Here is a 25,536-nt window from a genome sequence, read left to right as displayed (position 1 = left end):
AAATATCCTCTTCAGTCTTTACATGTTTATTCTGAAACATATTTTACAGAGAAAGTAATTTCATTTTAACAGTGGTATTCGATTTTTACATATACTCTTACACATGGGCGTCCAATAACAAAGCATGTTAAAAGCATAGACAAAAAGTGTTATAAGGGTTTTCTCAAAGCTTTCCAGCAGCATAGAAACTATGTAATGAGCACTCCCATACAACTCCATTATACAGTATTTTACCAAGCTTTAATGCTTGTCAATGGTTCAGATGAAGACACCAAGCGAAGTATACGTTGGTCAAAAAGTGTGTATAGGGCTAGACACATTATTTTTGGAAATATAAAAGAACACTTAACAGGCTTTAAGAACCGGTCCGAAAACAAAGTTAAACCAGTAGTCTACAAAGTTAGCTTAACTCCAATCTTTGAAAAATTTTGCACGCTTTAATAAATAATTCTAAAATTAGAATTGCTTCTGTAGTTTATAATATCTAAGTTCCAGTAGTTCTATGTAAAGGTTTTAAGGGTGAATTTGGATTAACCAGATTTAAGGCGAAACCCATTCTACAGTTGATGTCACCAGGATTCAGAGAAAATGTCAATTCTCAGAATAAATAGCTATTCTATATACAAGGTCAACAGCAATGTGTTAATTCCACAATGGATACAGCTTACCCATCTTCACATGTATAGATTGCGCTGGTGCCAAAGAGGAAGTTTGTAGCAGACATGCGAGCATTCGTTACTTCCCCTGGATTTCCACACGATACAGCTGTAAGTAACACGTGCTTAATGATTAATCATGAACATTATTTCTTCTACATATTACACTGTATACTACAATTTGGTGTTTTTACATTCACACATACCTGTGTAATGAAGGGGGGGGGGGGGAGGGGAGATAAGAAGTACTTACGTGTACAGAACTGGTCAGGCTTGGACCAGCTTCTGCCTGAGCATGTTATAGTATTGTCTTTATTAAGATCACGTTCGTAACCTGGTTCGCAGTTGTACCGCACCGTCGTACCACTGAAGTAGTTGGGTAGGTGGGCATCAGGCTTCATATAAGAAAATGTGGGAGGAGGATTACACACAGCTGAAAGAGAAACAGTAGTTCAGCAATAAATACACATTGGGGGGGAGCGGGGGGATTCAATTTCCCATGTGGGGTACGCAACATTACTGTAACTACGGTAATCGATGCGCATTATTACCGTTAGTACGGTAACTTTAACGCATATCCTTGTTTGCAATTGTACTGCCCCTTCGTACCACTGAAGTAGTTAGGTAGGTTGGCAGAGCTTTTATCAAGCTCCGCATAGGTAAATGTGGGAGGGGAACCGCACACAGCTGAGAAAGAAACAATTCAGCAATTTGTACAGTATAGGAACAGATATACTAGTAATAACAAAAAGAGAGATGTAATGCAGTGAATTTCAGAGTTTTAAATAGCAGAAATAAGTAACACAAGATAGCTGGAGCAAATATTACATTTAAAATATCCAATTGAAATGTGTTAATTGGACAGAAATATCATTCAATAATATAAGAATGGATCACATAAGTTAGAACATTTTTAAAAAGAGAAACATTTGTGCTGCAATTTTACACAATTTTGAGATTAATATATAATTAATCAATGCAAATATTGCTGAATATATTTAACAGCATTAAGACACACTGTGACAAAGGTGCTTCACAATATTTTACCATTTGACCTTGCGTCTTCTGTGAGCTATGGAAAAAATTCTGTGTTTTCAATAGCGGGATAACCTATCAAAGTGACCTGATCATAGCCAGGCTCATGGCACACCAGCTGCGACCAGAGACTGCACAGAGACACCAGCGGCGACCAGAGACTGCACAGAGACACCAGCGGCGACCAGAGACTGCACAGAGACACCAGCGGCGACCAGAGACTGCACAGAGACACCAGCGGCGACCAGAGACTGCACAGAGACACCAGCGGCGACCAGAGACTGCACAGAGACACCAGCGGCGACCAGAGACTGCACAGAGACACCAGCGGCGACCAGAGACTGCACAGAGACACCAGCGGCGACCAGAGACTGCACAGAGACACCAGCGGCGACCAGAGACTGCACAAATCCCAGACCTCACAAACACAGCCTCAACTGTTGCTACATTTTGGTTATGTACACTCTGCACAGAGCCATGCATAGTAGACATGTTTGTCTGCCCTTCATCTACTGTGCTGACTGCCAATCTTATCTGTAGTTGTGTGCTGCATAGAAATGCCACATTGTCAAACAAGTCTACAATGGGACTGTGAGAGTGAAGAGACCGAGCACTAACTGGCTGTAGTGTGGGGAAAGGATATAAAAAAGCAACAGTTTAGCTGGTTTAATAATAAAAACACAAAACATATAACAACCTGTACAAACAATATCTGATGTGCTCCAAGTTCCATCTTCTTGACATTCTCTGTAGCTTATTTCTGAACTCTTGGCATACCTGAAATAAAGCCGCATACATAATATTTTGAAAAGTTATAAGTATTTCCAGCAATACTCGCTACAATTTATTGGTGTCACAATGAAAAATATCTTACAGAGAAAATAATTTTATTTTAACTGTGGTATTCAGATTTAAGGGGAAACACATTTCGAACGCTGGTGTGTGGAACTCTTTCTCTGGTGACCATTCAGTTTACATCATCAAGATTCAGAGCAAAGTCTCAATCCTCAGAGCAAAGAGCTATTCCACAGACAATGCAGGAGGTGTCAAATTTAAAGAGAGTTTAAGTACCAAGTCTATTAAACCAATTAAAGTTATTGAACAACGACATTGGCATTTAATAAGGCAGTCCAACTGTTGCACAAGTCTACTTTCAATAATAAGTTTAAATTCTGGAAATATAACCAGAGCAGAACAGAATATTTCCATCCGTATAAAGAAAATATCACTACCTGAATGACACGGAATCTGGGATCCCGTAACAAAAATATAACTACCATGAACGTGGCACTCACTGCTCAACAATCAAGCTTCCTAAACACTACACTACTATAGACTATGAATAAAAACTTATACATGTGCTTGGTTACACTTAAACATTCCAGGGGCCAATGTGGTTGTGTCCCTGTCATCTCTCCTCTTAGGTATGGAGACTGCAGTGTACGTCACTGGCAATGTGTTGCCAGCTCAGCAGTTATGTTACATGAGTATTGGCAGTAAATTCTGCAATACAGTTTTGGAAGGGGACAGACCAGCTCATAGTGCTGGTTATCAGGGACAGTTTAGGGGACCCTGCAGAGGAGAGATGTAGACAGTACTGGATCTTATACAGTACATAGCAGCTTTTCATTTAAACAGTATATATATATATATATATATATCTATATCTCTCAACAAAAAAAATCTTTATTATTCAATAATTTTGCTAATAATTTTCTTGCTCAATTTATAAGAATCTGCCTACATAATAAAAATAAAAAAAAGTTTAAAAATCTAAAAATAAATTAAAACAAAATGAAAAATAAATCAGGTAGCATTAATATACTGCTACGTTTTAACTCCACAATGGACACCGCTTACCCTTCTAAACATGTATAGGTTGCTTTGGAGCCAAACAGGAAGTCTGGAGCAGACCTTTCAGCATTCATTATGTCCCCTGGATCTCCACACGATATACCTGTAAGTAAGGTGTAACTTAAGGTTTTATCTTTTGACACCATGTCTTAATCATGCACCCACATTACATAATATGCTTATGTACGTTATATAAACTCATACCTTAGCTTTAGTATAGGAAAAGAAAAAAGTACTTACGTGTACAGAACTGGTCAGGCTTGGACCAGCTTCTGCCTGAGCAAGTTATAGTAATGACTTTATTAGGATCACGTTCGTAACCTGGTTCGCAGTTGTACTGCACCGTCGTACCACTGAAGTAGTTGGGAAGGTGGGCAAATGTTTCATCAGGCTTCATATAAGGAAATGTGGGAGGAGGATTACACACAGCTGAAAGAGAAACAGCATTTCTACAATAAATACACTATGGGGGGTGGGATTCAATTCCCGGCGTGGGGTGCGCAACATTACTGTTACTAGGGTAACTGATGAGCATTATTACCGTTAGTACGGTAATTTCAACGCTGATTTTTGCTCACAACTCCCTGAGCAGAATCCACGTTAAAATTACCGTACCAACGGTAATTTAATTCCCTCCATGGGATTAAAATACTAATAAGGAGAGATTCAATGAAGCAAATTCAGACATTATAAACTTAATACAAGTATTTAATTTTAAAATATTCCCTCAACAGTGGTATACATAACTATTTTACATCATACTTCATCACAGACATGCAATTATTATGGGAACAATGTAGTCCCTACTGAAAAGCAAAATAATACACTGAGGGGCTTGGTCCCTTCTAATACCATTATATTACACAGTACATAGTACACAAATAAAAGATCTATTTTGAAGATGTTCCTCCCACTTCCAAACTTACCTGGCAATAATATAAAAAAAAATGGCATTTTACCAATGTCCCAGCTGGTCTACTTGCAGTACACTGGTCACAAGATCTTCGTCTGGATTTTTTGCATCTCTAAATTGGTCATTTACTTTCTCCACTGTGCCTATGGCTTGTGTTACGTAGGCAAGACCACCGCTCCTTTTCATGGGCGCTTGAGTAACAGTAGGTACTTCCTCAGACTTGCTTACGAACGAGACTCTTCAAATAAACATTTGGTCTGATACTTTGAAGGTTTTCTAAATAATGCTGGAGATGTGCACTGTTGACCGCGCACCACATCACCCGCGAGGTGGAGAAAGACGCAAAAGACAGCTATGAGAAGTGCCAACTGCTTCCTGATAAGAAACCCTGTTGATGTTCAGGAAGCTACCCACCAAGATGTTTTGCTTGTTAAAATGAGCAATAAGCTCTTAGCGCACAGCATCTGCTGGCAATTTTAAAACACACACTTTGAAAAAAAGGATAACAGATCCTTTTTAGGTGCTTTATTAGTGATAGAGCCAACATCAGCTGTTGTAAGGAGACTGTTAGCTCCTAAATACATATATAAAACCAACAGTGTTGATTGCTGCACTCCCACTGATATTAAGATATTAATAGATCAATATAAAATGGGCAGATAATACAATTCTTAAGTATAAAAATTTCATAGACATGGGCTTGTCAATTTAATATAGAAACAAATTTACGGAATGTGAACAAGTTTAAAAAAAACAAAACAAAAAAAAAAAAAACAGGAAAAAAAAAACCCTATCACAAAATGACTGGATACATAACCAGGTCTAAACCATTTCAATTACATAAAAAAAACAGGTAGCTCATAACACTATCATGCATATATATCAAGTTTAAAAAAAATAAATTAGATTCATCAATATTGTTCTCACACAGTAATAACATAAACAAAGCTCTTCGTAATAATAAGCAAATTTGTATTCTGCAAAAGCTGCATTAGTGGGCTTTATATTCAATTAGCCTCCTGTATCCAACATGACTATATAAATCAGGGCTTTATAGTCACTGGGACAATGCAAATGATTCTAACTAGAGGGTAACAAAGTACTTTAAGGGGCTAAACAAATTCATGAACAAGGACCTATGGAGCGGATTAAGTGATGCACAAAAGGGCGTATTCAATTGTTCCTCCGGCCGCCGGAAAAACGACCGCGTTAAAACTATTACCGTTTATACAGTAATACTGCGCGTAAAAAACGTTAATACGGTAGTTTACGCGCTGAATTTCATCTCGCAGCTCAGGGAGCTGCGAGATGAAATTCAGCGAGTAATTACTGTATTAACGGTAATAGTTTTAGAGCGCTCGTTTTTCCGGCGGCCGGAGGAACAATTGAATACGCCCCAAAGAGTGGTTTGAATTTGAAAATTCATAATGTTATTACAATTAGGCCCACCTCACTCGTTCCATTCTTGTATTCGCAGTGCTTCTCTTCCAGCTGACTGGCCAGTAGATCACAAGATTAGGGCAGGACCTTTACAATTCTACTTTATGTCTTAATTATGTTAATTGGCTCAGAACAAAGACTAGTAAAGAAATATAGAAGGGACAGGTAAGCTAAATTAAGTCTTTGGGTTTCCTATTGCAGTAGAACTAAGCCTCCTGCAACAGGGCGTTTATTTCAGAGCTGCTTGACTGCTATTCCCAATTCTATCAGACATCAACGTTTAATCAAAGGGGCTTAGTTATTGGATATTACTGCGGTAGGTTTCCCTTTTGACACACAATGGTGGAATTTCTCTTTATTAAGAGAAAACATTGCCTTTTGTTCTTCTACTACTACTTCAGGAATTACAGAAATAGTGAGTAATTACTTTTAATTATACCTACCTGTGTTTACCGAGAAGTGCCTACATTATAAAACATGGTCTTAAATGAATTCAGCTGGTAGTATAGTATGTTGCAATTCAGTTCTCGCCATAAAACTTCCCCCCGCCCAGTGCCAGATTAAGGTCCACATGGGCCTGGAGCTGAAATTTACAAAGGGCCTAAACCCCATACTGTCTAAAGGAACATTGTGCACACACACACACACACACACACCACAACTATAGCTACAAGGTGAGCACATTCCGATGTTATCTCTGTGAATGGGATAGCAGAGCTAAAAATTTACATTGGCAAAAAAAAACCAACAATTGGCCAGCTTGAAAAAGTTTAGGAATTGGAAAAAATTATGTCACAAAATCCAGTTTAGTAGATCCAAATAAAGTTTTACTTCCACCTCTACATATAAAATTAGGAATGATGAAACAATTTGTAAAAGCACTGTCTAAAGATGGAGAAACTTTCAAATATCTTTGCATCAAATTCCCTAACATATCCGATGCTATTAGAAAGTTAACACAAAAATGAACATTTCGGGCGAGTAATAATTATTGTGGAACTTTGGGTGTGGACTTCGTTCAAACAAGTGATTTCAAAATTTTTAGGCAATGTCAAGGATCCGAACTACAAAGAAATTGTCAAGGAAATGCTTAATAGTTACAGAAACCTTGGCTGCAATATGAGTTTAAAGGTACATTTTTTGAATTCTCATATTGAGCATTTCCAGAATAATCTCGGAGACTACAGTGAAGAACAGGGTGAACGGTTCCACCAAGACGTTAAAGATGTAGAAAGAAGATACCAGGGTCGTTGGGACATCAGCATGACGGCTGACTACTGCTGGATGATACACACAGATAACACAGAAAAGACTTGTAAGCAAAAAGCGACAAACGAAGTTTCAAGAGAAAAAAAAACCAAGATATTAACAAATTTTTTCAATAATTATAGTTTTGTTTCTATTATTGTTTGATTTTATTGTTAATTTATTATTCAATGAAGACAAAAACACAGTGATATTATCTACACTTCTTCATATTTCCAAATTACGTATGTCAAGAACAATTAAACTTCTTGTTTTTTCTTAAAAATGTATGTAACCCCTTTATAGGTAAATGTGGTCATTTTTTTTTTTTATATACTATTTCTTGATGTACACAGGAGTATAATTAAGAATATAAAAGTATTATTAAAAAAGCTTTTAATACCTTAAATTTCGCAGATCTGTGTAATCATTGATCGTGGGAGCGTGCACGTTAATGCAACATTGGGCCAAACGTTGATTTATTGTGTGATAGGCCCGATAATCTGGTGAAAAAGCTGTAGTGTGTATCCAGCCTGTTTATTTAAAGAACCACGATCATAAAAAAAAAAGACAAAAAAAACAAAAACCCCTTTCACACGTGTAAAAAATGGCTTCTGTGTGTGCTGAAATAGCAGAACTGTGGCCACTGTCAAGAAATTGTCCCAATGTGTAGGGCTCATTTATTAACATAGCATTTAGGTGCAAAATATGTACTAAATCCTAGCAATTATAGCCTTGAATTCACTGTCTGATTTCTACTAGACAGATAAAAGTCAACTGCCGATTGGTTGCTGTGGTCCAGTGCAACTTCTGCAATGTTAATTAATAAGCCCTTGTTTACGTGCAAAAAGGATTATGGTGGTTATATAGAGCTAAATTTCTGCCTATGTGTACTTTATTACAATTTATTTGTTCTTTCAAAATACTTATAATTTTTTTTAAAGAGGCGTTTGTGTGCATTTGATCAAAATAAAAAAAAAATATTTTTCATTAAAGAAAATGTGTTCTTGAATCACTGCCACTTTAAATCAAATATACTAAACATTAAAATATGTTGGTGACAGATAAAGTGAAAATATTGCTGGTAAGCATTCAGGGTACAACGTACCAGTAATAGCAATAGAAGGTCCCCCCTTTTTTTTTTTTTTTTTTAAATAAACCTTCCCATTAAGTACTTAAACAAGTTGGCTGTATGAACTGTTTTATACACAGGTGTGCTTGATACCACAATCTTCCTGGATCAGTGTGACAGGAGCCTACTACTGTATCTCTACTCTGCTCCCGGGCACCCTGCTTTGTCCACTGTCTAAATCTCAGCCTGTGCATCATGCTTGTCTCCATTCCCCTCCTCACAAAAGGACACTGATCCTCTCACAAGCAGACCCGTCCACAATAAACAGTCACACAACACTCATCTCTGCTGCTGCTGTGCACACACCGATGATCTCAATGAGTAATAAACATGGTACAGACGGATGAGTAGAAACCAAGTTTGAATGCAGTACGGTGGTCAGACCCGTTTCACGGCATACCTCTACTGCCCCTTATATCTCTAACCTCCTCTCCATTCACACTCCCGCCCGCTCCCTGCGCTCGGCCAACGATCGCCGCCTCTCCTCCACTCTGATCACCTCTTCCCACTCTAGAATACAAGACTTCTCCCGAGCTGCCCCCCTTCACTGGAATGACCTCCCTCGCTCCATCCGTCTCTCACCCAATCTGTGCTCCTTCAAGCGGGCACTTAAAACTCACTTGTTCCTTAAGGCCTACCAACCATCCACTTAACCTCCCACCTCTTCTGATTCTCCCCTGGCTCCTTTTCTCTCCCCTTTGCTTCACTCCTCTTGTGCCTGATTTTGTTTACCCTCCCTTAGGATGTAAGTTTGTATGAGCAGGGCCCCTCTCCCCTCCTGTCTCCACACTTGTTCTTCCGCTCCGTCTTTACAGTATTTGCCTGCCTGGAGTTTCTGAAGTTCTGGTACTTTGTGTTTATTGTTCTGTATTGTTTTACCCTGTATAGTATACTGTTTGTGCCGTGTACGGCGCTGCGGAATCCTTGTGGAGCCGAACAATAAACGATAATAATAATAATAATAATAATAATAATAATAACCTCTAAAAGGATGTCTGTATTTATACTTTTTCCCAGATGCAGTGATGGGTGGTACCATCCTGATAATATCCATTCAGAGTGGGAGACAGAAGACCACTCCAAGAAGGAGCTGGAGAGTCATTTTATAATATAGTCTCCACAAGAGGGAGAATAAAAACCCAGAATTATTTAATGACTGCTTGAATGCATTATTATTTAAATAAAAAGTGATAGGAGGTAAATGTTCCCACTGTCAGTAAGTAAGCTGCTTTAGATCTCTCCATTTCCTTCAAAATCTTCTGTTCTCATGCTCTGGGATCATGGATAGCTTTTGATAACATCCATAACTTGTGTTATTAGCATGATTCAACAAAGTAACACAAAAGGGGGGTATTAAATTCTTCCGAAATCTCGCCGCGTAAAACTACTACCGTTATTACGGCTCAAGGAGCTGCGAGCTGAAATCCAGCGAGAAAATTACCATAGTAACGGTTTTTCTGCGCACTATTACCGTAATAACGGTAATAGTGCGCGGACCGCGAGATTTTCGGCATTTCCGCCGACAACTGAATACCCCCCTATGAACAATAAGGAAAACTTACTCAGACACTTTGGAACTTCAGGCTCCCACTGACTGTTAATCCTGCAAGTGATGGAACTGGACCCATTCATGACGTAACCGGCCAAACACTCAAATCTCACAGCATAATTTAGATTGTATGGACCACCAAATCCTGACAACCTAGTTGAATGTGGAACAACTGGATCAGAGCATTCAACAGCTATGAAAGAGGTGGAGGAAAAAAAAAGAAAGACCATCATAAATCAAAAAATACAATTACGATTGGTTAACATAGCAGGTGTGTTTCCTGTCCACTTAACACATAGCGTATAAAAATGGAATTGAATATAAATATAATATAGATCATTTATTACTAAATACATAGAAAAATATGATGATGACAAATAGTCCAGTTTTACTTATTAAAAGGTGCACTACCACCTAAGAAAATATTTATGAAGTAGCTAGAGCCTCGAGAGCTGCTGTTTCTTCTGGGCCTCCTCTGACTGTCTCACACCACCAACTGAAAAGCAAGTGGGTTGGGGCTTGTGATTGGTCATTCTGTTTACACCCCCTCCAAAGCCATTAAAGATGGTGAGCTTTACGTATTTGCCGGTTCTGCATTACAGAAATCAGCAGAGCCCCAGAGAAAATTACTGCTTGTAGCAGCCTTGGGGCTCCATCTCAAGAAAGGGGGCTCATTACTACAGTATTTTAATAGGTCACAATGGAGCTTTAATTCTTGAATCTCAGTACAGATATGTATTAATCACAGCCATGCTTAAAGAAAATTAAGTAAAAGGTCAGGGTCCAAAGTGGACCAGAGTAATGCATTTGGCTAGAAACCAATCCTCTATGACCACAATAGAATTGTTGAATACATATAAAAAAAACAAGCAGCATGGATTATAAAATAAACGGACATAGTATTAAAGAAGTTTATTGAGTGCCTTTAAAGGATATGTCCACTTGACCTACTTCGTCATATTTCTTAATACGATAATTTTCAAACACCCTTAGTATTTATGGTGCTCATGGAAGAAAAGCAATATTTAATCATAAAAGCAAGATGTATCCTTTACAAATGCAACTAACATATGTCCATAAAATCCAAACCTGCAAAAACTCTAATATGTGCCACAATAGTGGTAGCAGAATTGTTATCCAAAGCTGGACAAAAGGTGCATTAGCCAGAAATTCACAGGAAGTTGAAACACATATCAGATTAAGAGCTGCAGTTGCCTTTATAGAAATTAAAAATGAAAACACACAGTATGTAATCTCTCTCTCGATATCTCTATTTTAGAAGAAATGAGCCAAGGCTCAGTTAATCCCATATTATACATACTAGCTGTATATATACAAAAGAAAAAAAGACAGTTGTTGTCAGCGCTCATCCTTAACACTATATTTATTCATTAAGTCCTGTAAATTGTGAGGTGGGGCCTCCATTGATCAGACTTGTTTTCCCAGCACATCCCACAGATGCTCAATCGGATTGAGATTTGGAGAATTCAGAAGCCAAGTCCACACCTTGAACTCTGTCATATTCCTCAAACCATTCCTGAACAATTGTTGCAGTGTGGCAGGGCATATGGTATGTGTAAAGTAACATCCACATGAATATCAGTACAACATTGCTCAGAGCATCACACTACCTCTGCCGGCTTGTCTTCTTCCCATAATCCATCCTGGTTCCATCTCTTCTCCAGGTAAACAACACACAGTCACCTGCTCGTCCATATGTTGTAATAGAAAATGTGATTCATCAGACCAGGCCACCTTCTTCCATTGCTCCATGGTTTTAATGTTGTGGCTTACTTGCTTCAATTGGAACTTAAATTAATCTATCAACTATGAACATTGGCCCCTGGGGTTAGTCACGGGATGCTTTATATGGTTCTTGTTCTTTTCATGTAGCACTTCTATGCCTCATCTGTATTACATTCTTGTTATGACTGGTTGAGCTCTTACATGTTTTTACTTACTAAGTTAATTAATGTTTCATGTTTTGATGAGGACACAAATCTATTAACTAGGTGCATGTCATACTCTCAGATGTTTGCACTCCTTTGGGAAATAGAATATTCAAGTAATAAGCTGTTTCTACCTAGCAAATTCTAGAGAAAGAAGGCCTGGGAAAAATAGATGGTTCAGCCCAAGTTAGCAGAAGTTTACCAAACATTAAGAGATGCAAAAAAAATTATACATATATTTATTCTAACTGTACCTTGCCTAAAACTTGGTTAAATTCAGGTATTTTGTATCATGTTTTAGTACATAAAATAAAAGTTTTCTATGATGAATACAGTTAAACATTTAGAAAATAGAAAAAAAAACAAATTGCTAACCTACGCATGTAGGGGAACCAGAACTCCACGTCCCATCGGCTGTGCAGGATACAGATGTTGCACCAGAAATGACTAAACCCCTGTTACACGAAAATGTTACAGCATCTAAATAACTGTACTCATCCTTGCTGGGGTCAAATGATCCATTAGGAGGTGTATCTGGTGCAGGACAAATAACAGCTGTAAGAAAGATAATAGTATGTTTAAAAAGGTGTCTGGGACACTCAGAAGCAGAGCTTTATGTGCCTGTAATGGAGCAGCTCTTTATATAGCAAATTGTTACTTTTCGCTAAGATGTAGGACAGGGTAACCACGGAAAGCGAGCATTTCGGGTGTGAATAAAAAGGAAAATAGACCAGCCAAAAAGTAATCTTATATTCTTAGAAAAAAATATATAATTCTCGGAGGCAGAATTGTTATGCAAACCCATGGAACTGGTTAAAAAAAAAAATACTACATTTTTATATTTAAAAATATATTTGTTTTACCATATCCATATGATTGCATAGCAATTCTGCCTCCGAGAATCAGAGATTGTTTCTAAGAATATAAAAGAATACTTTTAGCATGTTTCTATTTTCCTTTCAATTTGCTTGCTTTGTTTCAAAGAGCTCATAGCAGCCCTTTATTAAACAGCAGTTGTTTTGTAGTCAGAGACCATCATTTATAACTTATTTGAGAGCATCAAAAGAGCTTGTTTCCATTAGTTCTCGTGTGAACAAACTCTGGGAAGCGACATGAAACAAAAGATCTGCCCAAAACCTACAAGGTCAAGGCACTCAGCAGGATGTGTGCTGGTTGCTGAGACTAGTTATACATGCGTCTCACCAGCCTGCTACTAGATAAGCTGCTTGTACAATTGCCCATCAGATCTCCTGATCAGCCACAAAGCCAGCGTAGCCTACTGGAGGGAGCCTATCAGTAACAGTGGAGTCCCATGTGGCCTGACTGTGCAGGGTAACCGTAGGCCAGCATCCTCCCTGCTGTAGACTTTGGAAAGAAAGAGTACTTGGTCTGTGTGGATTAAATATATCAACTGGATTCCACCACCTAGACAGGCTCTCCTTATCCCTGACTGTCAAATTCCTCAGCTTTCTCTATACATCAAATGGACCTAATACCAACCCATCTGCCCTTTAGTGTACCCTCTACTTTATGTACGTTGACTCATTTCTTACTTTGTGATGTCTGGCAGTACATGCAAAAGTTCACAAAATTCCCGTACCTCCTTTTACTGCACGTTGTGTGCAACCTGTGGAATTTAATAAAATATGTATTTTGCCCTGGGTGTCATTCCTTATAAATCAATAATAATATCCCCCATTTTCTATTAATAAAGTATCTTCCATTCATTCACGCCTAGACGATAGGAGCAGTTTTGCAGTGTTATTTGTCCTGCATGATATATAAATTAATACAACCAACTTAAATAGCAGTGATCACTGACTCTTGGCAGTTGTAGCTGGCCTATTCATGATTTCTGAACAAAAAAAGAGAAAATCTATATCAGGGGATTGTCTTCTGTGCAGCCATCTTCCTCCCAAGGATACAACAGGCCAACACTGAACACTTTTCTCTGCTACAAAGAGGAACTGATTCAAACACTCAGTGTGGCTGTCAATGCCATTCCCATGGGATCAACCATCCCTTGTATGTATGGGAGGCGGTGCTTTTACAACACTGACCGTGAAACAGGCAAGTCTTAATAGGAGAGAAAAGGGCAACACTAGTGGCTTTAGGGGCATCTGCAGGATTGGGCGGTGAGGAACCACACGAAAGGTTAAGCATAATATTGTTGTTGTTTTTTTAAATATCTTAATATAGTTTTAAAGCTTTGCATTGCTTTGATCTTTAACCTATTTGGACCCAAAACATAGGTTGCAATGGTCATTTTAAAGGACCTTTAAACAAAATTAATCTCAGCACTATATAACTATTTGATAGCCCCAGATATTTTTTATGACTTTCCTATAATGCTTATTCTTTATTTGTAGGAGACAATACAGAGACCAGGATAATTCCTTTTCACAACTTAGTTTACCTTCACATTGAGGGAGAACATTGCTCCATTGTCCATCAGCTTGGCATTCTCTATAATTTCGTTTGCTTGTTAAACGGTAACTAATAGAGGAGATAATATAGAACACATTTTAGTGTATCTTGAGAAGCGGCTCTCTAATAACTCATTTCTATTTCTATAAAAATCACTTCATTTGAACATTCTGTAGATATTTTTTGAGTCAAGCAACAGTACACCCAAATCCGCAATATGTTTTGTTCAAATGCTCAGGTAACTGCATGCAAGTATTGAGCAACCTTGTATTGTAAGATGCTTGCTACACGGAACTGATCTACGAAATCTGTGGTTAATCTAGACTAATACCATTAGAACAATTAAATATGCTAACTTCTGATGAACACAAGACCTTTCTTAGATAAGTGAATGTGTTTTGTGTAGCATGTATCACATGCAATCAATAAGAGAGATTAAAAGAGGCGATATAAAAAGGTGTTCTAAAAAGTCAGCACTACCAACAATAAAGAATTGTCCAACATAGTCCAGTAAAAGGTTCCATCAATCAACTAGTAGAAACTCAATTCCAGCGACTCTGCCCCAACTAGAAACAATGATCAACACCACATGGTTAAATATGTCTTCGTCTCAAAATGGAGGGATGGGCGCTAGGAGAAAATCATCAAAGAAAGCCACAAAAGATCAAATGCAAGTAGCTATTAGAGATATAAAAATCACGAAAAATATGCACTTACAATAGTGTTAATCAAGCAGACTTTGGAAGTCCCCTCACCTCATTTGGTAGCTTGCCCCTTTATCCTGGATGTAGAGCAGAATTGTGCAGAAGCAAGCAGAACCTGGGCATTTGGCAGTCCTCTCACCTCTTTAGGTAATTTCTCTCCCAATCCTGGATGCAGAATAGTTGGAAGAAATCACCAAGGCCAGCAACAGATCAAGTGGGAAACCAATTTATTTTAGAAAAGGATTAGATCCCATAATGTTTTTATTAACTACTTTTGTTCTTAACTAAATAATGACTTAATCAATTTACTTAACTTTAATTACTAGGTGTGACAAATCTCTGCGCATAAGGTCTAGACATGATTTACAGCACAACAACTGAGATGCTCAGTATATAAGGTTCGATGCCTGTCGCAGGGTGCATACTTGGGATACTGGTTACCCATTTTTCTACATGGGCCAGGGCTACCATAATCTCCAAAGTGCTCTCTCTCGAAACTGTAATACATTTGTACTTTTATATATAATTCAGTGTTTCCCACTTATATATTTTTTCTTCCCTCCCTTCTAGCTAATTTGCCTCCAGGACAAGGGGACACATTACATAAAGAGGTTAGAACACTGCCAAAGTCTGCTTGTAAGTGAATTTATTTTGTCATTTTAGAATTCCAAAACCTTCTTGTGCCTTTCTTTGATGTATTTTTCCTAAAAAGGGATTAGAATGTCCCTAATTTGCTTAAACACAATCCATACCAATGATAAACTCTCCAAACCACCAAAGGATCAGTCCTAAACATCCTTCTCTTAACACAACCCCTAGACATGGTACCGAACCCCCAACACATATACTAACATAGCTACCACACATTTACCTGAAATGAATAGCCTGCTGTTGATATTTGCATATAAATTGTAAGACATTAACAGAATTTACAATAAATGACCACTAAACTCCCCCCCACCAAGAAAAAAAACCAAACACATTTTCACATACGATGCACACACTGTGCATTACTTTCCACTGCAGCTTTGCTGAAAAGTAGAAATTAAGTAATGGACCACTAAGGCCACAACATAAATATTTAGGACCGTGTCCTAAAGGTATAGGGTACAGGAAAACAAAAGAACATTACAGTCAGCTAAACTGCTTGCGGCCTGCAGTAAAGGGGTGAAAGAGCACAATGGAAGTATCTAGTAAGCTAAAAGCATTCTATTTATTAAAGATTATTCACCTCGTTAGTATAAGGCTGTTGACATATAGAAATGTCAAATGGTACGGTTAGTCAAGTTCTTTAGTTTTGTTATTACCACAATAGCAAAATAGTGTCAAATATCACGTTATTTATTTAAGTTTTATATATGTTCCTGGAGCTTACTCCTGCTACCTTAATCATGTATATACTGTCCATTCCATACCCCATTGCTACAATTGTCACCGCAGCAGAAGCAAGAAGACAGACATCATGATGTACTCCACCATACTGGGAGTGCTGCAGTAAGTGGCAATAAAGGTTTTCTGTGCTATGAAATCCTGTAGTGAATATCTGTATACATGACCATAAGCCAGTGGTTCCCAAACTTTTTCAGTTCGCGGCACCCTTAGAGTCTCCAAATTTTTTCAAGGCACCCCTCCAAAATAATTACTGAGCAGTCCTGTTTTAGAAGTAGTTGGGTCAAAAAATTGTAATAAGTATTTAGGTCACGACAGAAATACTTATTTAGTTGTATGCAAAAATGCCCCTCTGCATCCAGGCACACTGCCCTCTCTCACGCTGTCCCCCTCCTATGCCATCTCTCACGCTGTCCTCCTCCTCTGCCCTCTGTCCCCCTCCTCTGCCCTCTGTCCCCCTCCTCCTCTGCCATCATTCTGTCCCCCTCCTCCTCTGCCATCATTCTGTCCCCCTCCTCCTCTGCCATCATTCTGTCCCCCTCCTCCTCTGCCATCATTCTGTCCCCCTCCTCCTCTGCCATCATTCTGTCCCCCTCCTCCTCTGCCATCATTCTGTCCCCCTCCTCTGCTACGATCCCTCTCACACTCTTCCCCGCGCCAGCCACAGAAAGAAGAAAGAAAACAGGAACTTACCAATCCGCCGGGCGCCGGGACCCAGCAGCCTACTCTCTCCCACAGCTGTCACTGACGTTGATATTCAGTGACAGCTGCGGGAGAGAGGAGGCTGCTGGGTCCCGGCACCCGGCGGATTGGTAAGTTCCCGTTTTCTTTCTTCTTTATAGGTCTGGCCCGCGGCACCCCAGTGACAGCGCCACGGCCCCCCTGGGAGCCGCGGCGCACAGTTTGGGAACCGCCGCCATAAGCCATATCCCCTAACTGGCAAGTACTTCACTTGGTGGAAAAGTAAAACATCAGTAACAACGTACAATTTGAGCATCCTGTCACTGGCACCGCGGAATTCTCTTTTAACTCTAGTTTTCATAGACTCTACTTTCATAAATCTCCCACAAAAGCGCAGCTCCAGTTTAATCTCCAAGCTATCTAAAATACTTTCTTACTAATTACCAAATTCAACACAGTTTACTAAAATAAACAAGTTGGGGAAAATGGAAGGTGGCCATCTTGCAACGGAGATCTCTGCATTTGTGTGACTGACATGTTTGCGACTCTCAGCACTTGACACCTGTGGTTTTCTTCCTAGGATCACTATCTCCCGTCCCTTGGTGTATTATATTTCTGTAATCATCCAGAATTCTACCACATTGTGCCAAGCTGCATTCAACTTACCCTTCATTACATTTATAGATCACTTTAGAGCCAAAATTAAAGTCTTCAGCTTCCATTTCTCCATTTAATAGATCTCCAGGATTCCCACATGATCTACCTGTCAGCAATGAAAGGAAAAAAAGTAAAAGATGCTTATATAATCCTCAGCTTAGGTATTGTAAATCAGTCAGCACTACATTTAAGTTCTCTCTCTCTCTCCATATATAGACCACGTAGGGAAACTCAATACTTACGCTGGCAGAATGTATCCGGCTGAGACCACGTATTATCATCTAAGCAGACTATTGAAGATTTAGTGCCAGGTACACGTGTATAACCAGGTCGGCACTCATACAACACTGTTGTTCCAGAAGGAAAGCTGTCCTTGTTAAGATTATCTTGTGTAATCTGTGCAAACGGGAGATTTTCAGGCCTATTGCACTGCCCTAATGGAAAAAAAGTAAATATTAAAGGTGATTTTATTTAAATGAAGAAGTGCTCTAATTTTGCAAGTGTACTTGCAGTTGTTTGCATATACTTTGGTTAAATTGCTACATTTGCTAAAGTGGATAAAATCACTGTCAGCAATAAACTACTTCAGGATTTTACTCCAAGGTTTGGAATATCTTTGACAATCAACTGGGACTAAGGCACTCACTTTACTGGCCAGGTAAGAAAATAGTATTATAGGCATTCGAGATGAAACAAAATTATATTCTACTTAGAATCCACAGGCTTCAGGTAAGGTAGAGTGACAAAATGGGTTCTTAGAAAGACAACAAGGTTGCTAAAACTCGTCAAGAAATAGGTTTAAATGGCACTCCCACTTGCACTTATAAGTATGAGAACCAGCACCAACAGAAATTGGGGAAGAGGAGTTTAGAGTAAGTAAGGGTGTTGCAAACACATGCTGATGATGACTGCCACCAACCGCTTCTGATTGGCTCATTACGAATCCAACTCTAAAGCAGAGCTGCTTTCTTCATTGCTCGTGCCAGTATTGTATGATTTTGTGTGAATATTTTAGAATTACACCTTTTTACTTACTTCCATTTGTCAAGAAGAAGACTATAAACTGCTGTATTATAGATTTTATTTAATGTCAAATCCTAAGAGCAAATTCATTTTTGCTATCAAAACAAATGTTAACCAGGTCTTGTACTTAAGACCTAGTTAAGTGTAAGTATGCCTCACGTAAACTTGAGGCATATGCAACTAGTGCAGAGCTGGATGCTTCTTAAGAAGCATCCAAATCTGCATGAGCCCCATAGTGTTTTGTGCAGTAGGTCCCACATTTCACAGGGAACACAGAAAAGTTCCCAGCCTCGCTCTACCAAAGACAATGTGGTCTTAGATACCACGGTAATGAGCTACAAAATACCACAATACAAATAATGGCCAGCAATTTAATTGTAGAGGTAGATACTCTTGCTTGTATGCTTAGAATCTAACTATTAAACCGCTAGATATGTGTTAATGTGCCATACCATTTCAAGGAAGGTATATCAATGATGCCTGTCCTGATCACTTGGATAGACTTTTACCAGTACTCTTCCAGGGGAAGCCACTCAACACTTGCGGTAATCAAAGAAAAAGAATAGGTAGGCTGCAAAAGCAACCATGCGCTAGAGCCAGAAAACTGCACATCTACAATTTATACACTTCTTTTGTTTCTAGATTCGTGTGTTTTATAAGCAAAAGAACTCATCCACTAGGAATACAGTCAATCTAATATCAAAATAATAAGAGAAAAAAAGAAAAAAAAAGGAATTTGTGAATGGCTTCATGAGTATTTTCTTTAATGATGAAGTTGAACTGCAAAAAGCTGAAAAGGCGAGGAAGTAGGTAGAACTTATTTCTTTAACTGGTGAAGGTCTGAATATTTTCTGTATATGACTTACAAAGGTGGGAAGGGAAAATAAATAATAACAGGATTGTAAGTGTGATTACAACATGAGTACTTTGTTCCTGTAAGAAATTATGTAGTTGTCTAAGATTGTTAATTAGATACATGGTCTTCTGTGTAGAAAACAGAAAATAGCCCTCAATATTTAAGATGGTTAAGATTTGATTCCTCATATATGAGATAACCAAGAATTTGGAATCTACATAGATAAAATAGCTTTTTTGTCAGCCAATTTGTATTATCTTACATCCATTAATTTCTAAATCCCTCAACCTCCTTTCCATTACAGAAACTTGGTTCACCACCTCTGACACTACACCCCCTGCCGCTCTCTCCTGTGGGGGACTCCCTTAGCCACACTCCCAGACCCGGAAACAAACAAGGTGGTGGAGTAGGCATTCTATTTTCTCCAAGCTGCACCTTCCAAGTCACATCCTCTGAACCTTCCTCTCATTCTCTTCTTTTGAAATCCACACTATCCATCTATTTTATCCTCTACACCTTTGTGTTGCAGTCATTTATCACCCCCCAGGTCGAGTTTCTCAATTCCTTGACAACTTTGTGGGCTGGCTCACTTATTTCCTATAATTTGACGTGCCTACACTCATACTAGGTGATTTCAACATTCCCATTTATAATCCCACTGTCTCTTTTGCCATTAAACTTCTTTCACTTACTTCCTCCTTTGGACTCCCCCAATGGACCTCATCCCTACCCACTGTGATGAGCACTCCCATGACCTGGTCTTCCGCTACTGCTCCATCTCTAGGTTCTCCAATTTATAGCCTTCCCACTTTCTGACCACAACCTCCTTTCCTTCACCCACACCTTACCTCATGCCCTTTCCACTGCACCCAAATACACATGAACATAACAAAACTTAAGTACTCTTAACCCATTCCACTTCTCATTTTCACTAAAATTACTATTTTCTCCACTGATTGCATTGTCCTGTCCTAATCAGGTCGTCTCTTTCTATTACAAAACACTCACTTCAGTCCTAGACAATGCAGCTCCAGCTACTACATATAGTCTCTGACGATCCAAACCCCAGCCATGGCACAACAAACAGACCCACTACCTGCAAAGCGCCACTGGTGGAAATCTCGTTCCTATCTCGATTTCCTCCACTATAAATTCATCCTCTCATATTACAGCACTGCCCTTTCTATTGCCAAAGAATCATTCTTCAAATCTATATCCACCAAGTCTTCTAACCCACGTTGCTTCTTTGCCACCTTCAACTCACTTCTTTACCCACCTGCACCTCCTCCTTCCTCCCTCACTGCCCATGATTTTGCCACCTATTTTCAAAGACAAAATTGACACTATTTGACAAGATATTTCCTCATGCCAAATTCCACTCACCCCACTCACACTACCCATACACTCCACAATCTACCCTGAATTCATTCTCTCCAGTAACTGAAAAAAAATTATCTGCACTTATCTTATCTCACCCTACATGTCCACTTGACCCTATTCCCTCCCAACTTCTCAGCTCCCTCTCCTCCACTGCATGCCCACCTCTAACTCACCTTTTCAATCTGGCACATTCCATCCTCCTTTAAACATGCGCTTATTTCACCTATTCTAAGGAAACCATCTCTTAATCCAGCCTCTCTCTCCAACTACCGCTCTATTTCTCTCCTCCCCTTTGCCTCCAAACTACTTGGGCGATTAGTGTACTAATGCCTGTCTCACTTTCTCTCCTCTCATTCCATTCTCGACTCTCTGCAATCAGGCTTCCACCCCTAACATCCCACTGAAACTGCTCTCACAAAAGTGACCAATGATCTACTTACTTCAAAATCAAAGGGAAATTTCTCCATACTCATTCTCCTGGACCTCTCTGCTGCTTTTGATACGGTTGGATCACACTCTTCTCCTACACATCCTTCACTCCATTGACCTTCCTTACACAGTTCTTTCCTGGTTCACTTCCTACCTATTGAACCGCTCCATTAGTGTTTCTACCTCTGGCACATCCTCCCCTCCACTCCCACTATCTGTTGGGGTCCCACAAAGCTCTGTTCTTGGCCCTTTACTTTTTTCATTGTACACCTCTTCCCTTGGGGCACTAATTCGCTCATTCAGCATCCAAAACCACCTCTATGATGAAGAAACCCAAATCTATAGCTCTTCCCCTAACCTCTGTACTATCTCGTGTTATCAACTCTCTTTCTGCTATCTCCACATCGATGTCACAATGCTACCTAAAGCTCAACATGTCCAAAACTGAGCTTATTATCTTCCCTCTTGCCAGAGTCACCACCTGCTCTCAAATCTCCCTCACTGTCAATAACACCACAATTTCCTCAGTCTCCCAAGTCCGCTGCCTTGGCGTCACACTTGACCTCTCCCTCTGCTTTATTCCTCACATCCATCTCTCCCAGTCCTGTCGACTCCACCTTAAAAACACTGCCAGAATACGCCCTTTTCTTACTCAACATGTTACCCAAACTCTTATCCATTCTCTCATCATCCCCCGTCTTGACTATTGCAACCTCCTGCTATCTGGCATTCCTGACAACCATATATACACACTTCAATCCATCCTAAATGCTGCTGCAAGACTGATCTTCCTTTCTCACCGCTCCACTTTGCAAATCCCTACATTGGCCCCCTGTGTCCTCCAGAATCAAATTCAAATTACTCACCCTTACATACAAAACCCTCAACACTACTCATGCATACATCTCAAATCTCATATCAAAATACTCTCCCTCCCGCCCTCTTAGAGCTACCTCTGACATGCGCCTTGTCTCTTCTCTGGTAACCACCTCTCATTCCCGCCTACAAGACTTCTCCCATGCTGCTCCCAACTTATGGAATTCTCTACCACGCTCAATCAAACTTTCCCACAGCCTTCAAATTATTAAATGCTCTTTGAAAACCCATCTCTTTTTTAGAGGTGACCCTATCCTTAATTAACACTATTCACACTAATGCACTCTCACAACTATCCCAATCTCCACTCTGAGCCACATTTGCTCTTCTTGTTTCCGCTGTGCCCTCTTCCACTTACAATGTAATCTCTCTAATGAGCAGGGTCCTTCATATTCTTTCTTTTCATGTCTGCATTTGTGTTGTCTGCCTTGCATGTCCCCGTTTTATGTATGTACTGTTTTTATTATGGTACGGCGCTGCGAAGTACTGTGGCGCGTTACAAATCGACGATAACAACATTATCTACTGCATATATACCACAGACTATACTAAAAAGGTTTCCTCTTTCTGCTGTTTCACGCTATAAATACCAGTTTAAACAACTCGCATGATGAACTATGCTAATGTGAATACTCTCAGCTTTGTATCCGGTTACTAAATAAACTTGACTTAGGCGAGTCTCACTTAATGGAATAAATCAAGATCAGCTGCTTCTGTAAACTACTGACCAGTTTAAAAATACGTATACAGAAATGCACACAAATATAGAGGTCACAATTAGTTAAATAATGCACTCCCTAACATAAATTCTAGAGATCTCAAATAAGAACCAAGTCCTAAGTTTCATAAAATCTAATCTCAAGTACCAAATAACCCGTCACAGATTTTACTGTATCATTATTTATTCAATAAAAAAAAACACAACCTCCAGCTGGTGTTGTGTCCTGTCAGTCACATTTGTGGACCATTAAGATCAAGTATTTAGGCATATTGGTGACGGCCTGGGCTTCTAAATGCGTTGCACTTAATATTGACCTAATTACTGAATATTTAAAGACCAAGTACCACACATGGCAGAAACTTCCTCTTACAGTCACTGGTAGAATAAATCTTATAAAAATGGTGGTTCAGCCTAAGTACTTATACCCCCCTCCAGCATTCCCCGGTGTACCTACCTTTGTATGACTTCCAAAACAGTAATACACATCTTATTTCACTGGTCTGAGGCGGTAGGAGAGCAAGGGTGCACTTTAACACACTGTGTAGAACCAAAAATTCAGGGGGACTAGCCCTGCCCAATCTTCAAATTTATTACCTTGCTTCCCAGCTTACACATTTGGTCTCATGGTTGGGCGCTATGCAGAACAGCACCCTCAGGCACTTTCTTGGTGAGCAGATGGACCCCTCCCTTGGAGTTTTGCAGGTTTTGCTATCCAGGCCCAGGTCTAGAGAGGTGGTCTCTATAATACAACAGGACTCAATGATCTGGGCAATATCACATGCTCTCCTGAGAGGTGAAGGGCTGGACTCGGACACTCCCTTGTGGTCAAATCCAGGTCTCAAAGAGCTGGTGGGGTTGGAGGGTTCAGTGCTGTGGCAAGGGGTCGGCGTTCATACAATTGTGCAAATATAGACAGTTATTTACTAACATATGAACAATTGAGAGCGATCTTCCCGTTACCCAACACTCGGTACTTCCAGTATTTACAGCTGAGACACGCCCTAAATGCCCAGTTTACTAGGGGTATACCTAAAATAGTAGATTCTCCAGTTAAAAATGTATTATGGTCTGTTGCTGCCTCAGGTGTCTCCGTGAGGACTGGATACTCTCAGAGTAAAGTGGGAGGCCGATCTGGGGGTGCTTTTCGATGAGGAGTGGAGTCTGGTGGGGGGGAGGTACTAGAAATGTCACCTCTTATCTTAGATTCAAGCAGGTCCACTTCTACATGCTACACAGAATATATCTGACCCTGGCCAGGCTGCATGGAATGGGACGACGCGTATCCCAAGTGCAGTGTCATTATGGTCACTTTTTCGCATTTTTTATGGGCATGCCCAGTTGTCCAGTCCTTTTGGGGCGGAATATGGGGCCGTATCTACTACACGCTGCCTGTGACCCCTCTGTTATGCCCCAAGATCTGTCTGTTTGGCACTACACTGGAAGAGGAACTGGGTAACCCAATCTACAAATACATACTTACCTTGGCCTCCCTAGCGAAGTCTGTTATTGCGAGGGGGTGGATGGAGGTTGAGCCACCAAGTGTGCCCCAGTGGACCGCTTTAGTTACTGAAGTCCGGAGACATGAGTGGTTTATGTATGAAAGTAGGAAGTCTATGCATAAATATTACAAGGTATGACACCACTAGTGATTTGTTATCCACCCTCATCAGGATGATATGATGGGTTTAGGGAACTACCGGGTTGGTAGTTAGCTTGCAGACTTCCTCAGTCTCATTGGCTCTGACCTGGAGTGCAATTGCTCACTATATATGGTTTGAGACAATTTATTGGAATAATGTAATTTAACTCACAATTACATGACTGACTGAAAGTGTTTGTATCCTTGTCTTGAGAGTTCACAAGATATCATTGTAAAATGTTTATAGCGACATAGTTAGGGAACGGGATTATTTAGATAGGGTGTTTAATTTGGTATTTGTGTGCTGTAACCAAAAAAAATCAATCAATAAAAATTCTTTATTTTAAAACACAAACACACAAAAAAAACAAAAAAACACGAAGAAACAATGTATGAAAAGTCTGTGCACACATACGCATTCCAAATGGAGATGAGAAGGGTAGAGGAAGCGAGTAGAAAGCATAGGTGCAGTCAGAGGAGGGAGATGTATGGTTTTGGAATGGCCAAGTCAAAGCACTTAATTAAATCCCAATGAGATGCTGTGGTGAGACCTTAACAAAAGTGTACATAAACAAATTATTTCAAACATCAATTGACTGAAACAGTGTTTGTAAGGAGGGAGGCAAAAGTCCTCTTACTAATGTAAGAGACTGATAAACTCATAGGGGGTATTCAATTGTCAGCGAGTTTTTTTTTTACCACGTTAAGTCATTTTAACACTGTTTTTTATAATCTTCGAGCGGGTTAACTTTACCCGTGATTCAATTCCATTTTTAACGCTCAGTTTTTTTTTCATGAAACAGTGTTCTCACGCTCCAGTAAAGGTCTATTGAAAGTATAGGGTGTGCGAGAGGCATCCGCATTAAAATCTATTCAATTGTTTTTAACGCGGCGAATAAAACAGGAAAATATGCTGTTTTATCTCGCACCTGTTTGGGGTGTGTTAAAAATAAAAAACCTCTGAAAAGTATTTGAGATCAT

General features: G+C 39.5%; 1 protein-coding gene across 2 annotated transcripts in view; it reads right to left on the bottom strand.

Moving 5' to 3' along the window:
• The window catches only part of LOC142138999 (C4b-binding protein alpha chain-like), a 64,580-nt gene that overhangs the window by 21,308 nt on the left and 17,736 nt on the right, over nucleotides 1-25,536 (bottom strand). For both annotated transcript variants that reach the window (XM_075196213.1, XM_075196214.1), the window contains exons 3-12: nucleotides 17,874-18,065; nucleotides 17,641-17,737; nucleotides 14,190-14,269; nucleotides 12,149-12,328; nucleotides 9,838-10,017; nucleotides 3,786-3,974; nucleotides 3,552-3,648; nucleotides 2,389-2,468; nucleotides 910-1,089; nucleotides 669-765 (exon numbers count right to left, since the gene is read on the bottom strand). In XM_075196213.1, coding sequence (XP_075052314.1) covers nucleotides 669-765; nucleotides 910-1,089; nucleotides 2,389-2,468; nucleotides 3,552-3,648; nucleotides 3,786-3,974; nucleotides 9,838-10,017; nucleotides 12,149-12,328; nucleotides 14,190-14,269; nucleotides 17,641-17,737; nucleotides 17,874-18,065 — 1,372 coding nt within the window. The remainder of the gene's footprint in view (nucleotides 1-668; nucleotides 766-909; nucleotides 1,090-2,388; nucleotides 2,469-3,551; nucleotides 3,649-3,785; nucleotides 3,975-9,837; nucleotides 10,018-12,148; nucleotides 12,329-14,189; nucleotides 14,270-17,640; nucleotides 17,738-17,873; nucleotides 18,066-25,536) is intronic.

The sequence above is a fragment of the Mixophyes fleayi genome, chromosome 2 (assembly GCF_038048845.1).
Source record: "Mixophyes fleayi isolate aMixFle1 chromosome 2, aMixFle1.hap1, whole genome shotgun sequence".
NCBI lineage: Eukaryota > Metazoa > Chordata > Amphibia > Anura > Limnodynastidae > Mixophyes > Mixophyes fleayi.
The sequence above is the reverse complement of the archived record's forward strand: the minus strand, read 5'-3'. Positions and strand labels throughout refer to the sequence as shown.